The sequence below is a fragment of the Talpa europaea genome (genome assembly GCF_964194135.1).
Source record: "Talpa europaea genome assembly, chromosome: 4".
Classification (NCBI taxonomy): Eukaryota; Metazoa; Chordata; class Mammalia; order Eulipotyphla; family Talpidae; genus Talpa; species Talpa europaea.
The window spans coordinates 104,104,813-104,110,812 of record NC_140070.1 but is presented as its reverse complement, the minus strand read 5'-3'; the positions used below and the strand labels follow the sequence as shown (position 1 = coordinate 104,110,812).

Here is a 6,000-nt window from a genome sequence, read left to right as displayed (position 1 = left end):
GGAAGAGCAAAAAAATCAAATCAGAAGCTATTACCTTCTTTTCTTTTCTTCCTTTTTTTTAAAGATCTATCTATCCATGCATACAAGAATGGGCACAGGCCAGAAGTACGGGGTGTGTGTGTGTGAGAGGATTTACCAGAGACAGAGTGGGGAACAGAACAGGCAGATCAACGGAAACACACTGCTGAGGGGAGCAGCGGGGGAGACAGGAGAGGTCTGCTCTGCCATGTGAGCCAGCTCCCTGGCTGGGGATAGAACAGTGCTGCAGTAGGTGCAGACTGCTTCTTAGTGCTGAGACTTAACCCATGTGTCACCAGGGAGGCCCCATCTGAGTTTTTATTTTAATTGTAATTGAGTCTTTCTAAAAGCTCAGTTTTTCCCATTGAAGAAAATGGGATTAGGTTAGTTAATCCCCAACTTGATTTAAAAACATTAACACAAAACTTAATGAATGCCTTTAAAACTAAAGATGATTCACCATTAAAATTAGTGCAACATGGGCCTCCCTGTGGCACAAGGGGTTAAGCCCCGCACTATGAAGCAACCCACCGCCTCTGCAGCATGAGTTTGATGCCCAGCCGGCCAGGGAGCTACCCACATGGCACAGCAGACCTCTCCTGTCGCGCCTGTTGCTCCCCTCAGCAGTGTATTTCAGTAGATCCATATGTTCTGCTCCCCACTCTGTCTCTGGTGGATCCTCCCCCTCATCCCTGACCTGTACCCCAGCTCCTGTATGCATAAATAAATCTTAAAAAAAAAAAATTACTGCAGCATGCCAATGGTAATGCTGTGTCATATTAACCTCCACTAGAGTAGACAACTATGCATGAAAGTAAAAATAAAATCCCAACTAATGAACACCATTCCAAGATCATCAGACACAATGAATTATTTTAAAGCTGTCACCACAATTACACCAAGACAACAAGACCCCGGGCTGATTATTATTGACAACCAGCAACACAAAACTCGGAAGGTAAAATACAGAGCAAAAGCCCTAGAGCTGAGCGCAATTCCTTTTGAAATCTGTCCATCTACTCTCCTAGCCCCTTCCCCTTCCTCTGGCCTGGTGGGTCTTTGTCGACACTTCCTTCAGCAGACGCAGGCAGCCACCCTCCTCCACCAGAAGCCTCCAAACTGGACCCACAACTAAGTTTTTTCTGGAATTTAGGGATCTGGCCCCGCCCCCTGGCCCTGGCCCCGCCCCCAGAGCGCTCCCACAAGCCCCTCCCGGGCCCCGCCCCACCTGCCTCCGGCTGACCCCTCCCAGTCCCGGAAGCCGCCCCGCCCCGCCCTTCGCCGGCTCCCCCGCCCTCTCCGCTCGTGTTCCGCTTCGGCCTGAGAGTGACGAGCCGAGGAGCCCCGGCGTGTCTACTGCGCAAGTCCAGCGCGCCCGGGTGGGAGCCGCGGGAAAGGTATTCCCCGCGCGCCGCAGACGCTTTGCGGCGCGGCGTGCGGCGGGCTCCCTCCCGGAAGCGGAAGCCCGGGGGCCGGGCCGAGGGCGGCCCGGAGCTCACGGCGGTTAATTCTTTTTGCTGCGCGGCTTTGCGTCCGTCGTCTGGGCTGCTCTGAGGCTGCGAGCGATGGTCAGGTCCGGATCTCGACCGGGCCAGGTGAGGGCAGTGGACCCGAGGTGTCCTCTGAAGGTGGAGAGGGGAGGAGGGGGTTCTTGGGCCGGGAAAGTGCAAAGCTATTTGGGAAAAAAAAACAAAAAGAGACAATGTAGGGGCATTAAAATGCTGGGAGCGTGGCAGGGAGATAGCGCATCCTAACATCTTAACGAGCGCCCTCTTCATCTTTGTCTATTCCGTTTAAGCCGTAGTTTCAAGAGCGCGGGCGCTGGCTTTGGTGTGGGGCTGGGGTTCGAGTCTAGCCTCCGCCACGGGTTGGGTTACCTGACTTCAAGCACTAACTAGTACGTCGTACCAGATCCAGGTTCTCGGCTATTTCAAGTGCCGCAGTTAACTGATTTTCTATCACAGTTACTGGTATTTCATTGGTTTAAAAAGTCTCCCAATCAGTGTCCCCGCCTTTCGCCTCACCTTTCTCAAATGCACGCCCCTCATCTTTTCTGCTTAAAATTTGACACTGGAACAAGTTTTCCCCCAAGATAAAATCGCAGTTCTTTGGTCTATCAACAAAGATAATTTTTTTTTTTTTTGATCTGGCCCCTGCTTCCATTCCAATAATATCCAGCATGATACTCACTTGTTTGTTCTGCAGTGTCCTAGATGTCGTGGGTCCTCTTACAGGTTCTTCGGAGGCTTTGAAGTTCCTCTTTTTCCGTAGAGTGCCTTTTATCCCTAATGTCCCTACTTTACATCTCCTGTCCCTTAGGTCAAGCCCCACCTCTGGAAACCTTGCCTAGAGCATTCTTATATCCCTATTTTTGGGCACCCCGTGATACCTCTTTTGTGTCCTGTACCATCTCTCTCTCTCTTTTTTTTTTAGGATTTATTTATTTATACAAGCACTCGGTACAGTCAGAAGCATGGGAGGGTGAGAGAATTCACCAGAGCGGGGAACAGAACAGGCGGACTGACGAAATACACTGCTGAGGGGAGCCAGGGGCTCGGCAGGAGAGGTGTGTGCCCTGTGGGACCCTCGCCAGGGGCTGGGGATGGAACCTGAGCTGCAGAGGCTGCTGGCAGCTTCCCAACCCATCGCTCAACCGCGTGCCACTAGGGGAGGCCCACCATTTCTCTTTTGATCTTCATTTGTCAGCTCACAAATAATGCCCTTTCCCCATTATTGTGAGTCATAAACCCCTTTTTTCAAGACTTGGCTCAAGACTTCTTCATGAGTACTTCTAGACCAGTTTATTTTAGATTTTTCTTTGTATTTGAATAAACTAAGAATATGTACAATTAGCAAGGGGGGGAAAAGTTTTTATAGTTACCCATACTTACAATTCACACTTTAAATCTGCTACTGTGGTAGTGATAGTAAACAAAGTACTTTTTACTTCTCTGAGCCTCCTTCCTCTTATATATAAAATAGATATAAAATTCTGCCTAAAGAACTGGAGAGAATAAATGAGAGAACCTAGTAAAATATCGGTCATACTTGGCATAAATGTGCAACAAGGTTAAGTCCTCTTAAAAATACTTAGTTTATTATCATCTTAATGATAATAGCAACATGTGGCATCCTATTCTAAGTGCTTTTACATATTACATATAGTCATTTAATCTTCACAACAGCCTATAGGGTAGATGCTGTTATCTTCATTTTATGAATGAGGAAATTGAAGGATGGAGAGTTCAAACAACTTCCCATAGTTTTACAACTTGTTAGAGTGGAGACAAGATTCAGATCCACATAGTTGATGCCAGAGTGCATTCTTTTAAACATTACACTATACTTAGATATGTGACTTTGAATAAACCACCCTTCTGAAATTTAGATTCTCACCTCACAGAAGTAATAACTCACAGGGTGTGGATTAAGAGGAAGTGAAAGGCTTCTGCATTACATATTGCAAATGTAATTTGTCTTACACTTGTTGGAAGAAGATCAGTTCCGGGGCCTCCCTGGTGGAAAAGGCAGAAGCACAGCGCTGTGAAGCTGTCCGCAGCCTCTGCAGTGCGGGTTTGATCCCTGCCCGCCGGGAGCAACCCACATGGCGGCACACCTCCTGTCTCGCGCTTATTGCTCCCCTCAGCTGTGTTTTCCATCGGTCTGAGTTTTCTGTTCCCCCCTCTGTCTCTGGTGAATGCTCTCACCCTTCTGCACATCTGGCCTGTACCCCTGTCCTTGTATAAAATAAAATTTAAAAAATCTTTAAATTTTACAAAAAGAAGATACAGTTCCAATGAAATGCTTATAAAGTCTTTCCTACCATCTGAAAGTAAAGTGGCTGTATAAAACCTTTTGCAAGCCAAAAAGACAAAAAAGCGTTTAACATTAAATTATGTGGAAGATTTTGAGCTTGTTTAGACCCAAATTCCAAATAGTACATCACACCTAAAATAACATTCACATAGTAAAAGTGGGAATGATGTAGTATATACACAACCTGTGTAAAGAGTTTGCAGGTAATGGGAAGGAATTGGCGGAGCCATCCTTATTGCTCTGGGTGCTGGTTCACTAGCGGCCGCTGACAAACACTGAAGGCTATTTCATCTTTTGTGGTAAAAGTGAAACTCCTCTATAGATTTCTTTTGGTTAGCAAAAATAGGTAATAATGTAGCTTTTTCATACTGGAACTCAAACCTTGAAAAAGCAGAAGATACCTGTATTCTCAATTAGCAAAGAAAGAAGTCTTTTTAAGTCTTTTAATGTCCATTAATGGATGAATGGGTGTTGTGACAGGAACTTTGTTGCCACTTTGCCCCTGGAACACAATGAGGGACACAACAGTTGTAGAGCAGGTTTGGAAGACAAGACTGCTACTTGAGGGGATGTTTTTGTGCCATTTATTGAAATCATACAGGCTAGTAAAAGCTGATCATACAACAATGGTATGAGGAGTAGGCCTGGGGGGCTAAGGGGACAAAGTTTTAAGAGGAACAGAGAAGGGACATTGTGACCAATGTCAAGAAATCTTTGTATTAGCAAAGTTGATGTTATTATGGGCAGAGTTATCCTAAGACCACCATGGAGATAGTCATGTAATCAGGTCAATGGCAGTCTAGGCTTCCCAGGACTGCCTCAGCATACAGGCTGTTCACCTGTCATGGAATGCTCTGCTGTATTTGCAGATAGCAAATAGGTCAAGTTGCCCATGAGTGCTCAGCTCATAGGAACCCACAAATGGGTAAAGAAAATGTGCTTTATATACACAATGGACTATTCAATCTTAAAAAAAGGAAATTCTGCCATATGCAACATGAATGAACCTTGAGTATATCATGCTAAATTGTGCTGCTCAAGTAAATTGTGCCACTCAAAGGACAGATACTGCATAATGTATCTAAAATAGACAAACTCATAGGAGCAGAGTAAAATGGTAGATGTAGATGCCAAGGCTGGGGCCTGGAGGGAGGATGAAAGGGGAAGTTGTTATTCATTGGATATAAAGTTACTGTTATGCTATATGTATGAGTTCTAGATGATCTGTTGTACAAAATCATGGCTTTAATAACACTGTATATTTACAGATTTATTAGGAAGGTAGATCACATGTTAAATGTCTTTAACACCATGAAAAGGTGAGATGAACCTGAAGCACCTACTTGCAGAAAATAAGGAATAACTTAAAAAACAATGGAAACATTAAAAATGATGTACAAGGGGCCTCCCCAATGGCGCAGCGGTTGAGCCCTGGGTTGCGAGGCTGCCTGTGACCTCTGCAGCGCCGGTTCGATCCCCGGCCACCAGAGGAGGGTCCCACATGGCGCGCAGACCTCCCCTGCCACCCGCTGCTCCCCTCAGTGGTGTGCTTTGGTCCTTCTGCCTGCTCTGCTCCCCGCTCTGGTGAATTTTCTCACCCTCCCGCGCTTCTGGCTGTACCCAGTGCTTGTATAAATAAATAAGTAAATCTTAAAAAAAAAAAATGATGTACGAGCTGTTTGAAGAGACATCTGACAAAATTGGAGACAATTTGAGCACAAAAATAAATATTGATAATGGGTTATAGCTCAATAAAATAGGAATTAATGCATTCATACTAATGAATAAAGGAAGAAGGAAAAGTGCTTCACTAAAGTTGATTGCCAACCAATACATGTATAAGGAATGATATAAGTTGGGAAAATTATCATTTAACAAAGGAACAAGGCAAGAATCATCAATGGATGCCTAAACCACTGCGTGAAAGTTTGGTGAAAAAGATGTCTGTATAATCTCAAACTCACCACACAGTGCTTAATATTTGCGTGGTAAAAAGAGTGGAAAACCTGGCAGACACCTTAAATAATCACTAGTAATACAACAAACTGACATCATATGCTTGCTTTTATTTTATTAAGACAACATCCCTTTGGTGCCCAAAAAGTGCAGCCTGATTCTAATCAAAGGAAAGTCTAAAAAATAACTGGCTTATACTCCTTAAAGATG

General features: G+C 44.9%; 1 protein-coding gene across 2 annotated transcripts in view; it reads left to right on the top strand.

Annotated features, from left to right (window-relative positions):
• Positions 1–1,568: 1,568 nt before the first annotated feature.
• CCDC14 (coiled-coil domain containing 14) overlaps positions 1,569–6,000 on the top strand; it is a gene marked incomplete at its 3' end in the record, with an annotated part of 44,206 nt that continues 39,774 nt past the window's right edge. For both annotated transcript variants that reach the window (XM_084231196.1, XM_084231195.1), the window contains exon 1: positions 1,569–1,613. In XM_084231196.1, the coding sequence (XP_084087322.1) occupies positions 1,584–1,613 (30 nt within the window). In that variant the 5' untranslated portion in view covers positions 1,569–1,583. The remainder of the gene's footprint in view (positions 1,614–6,000) is intronic.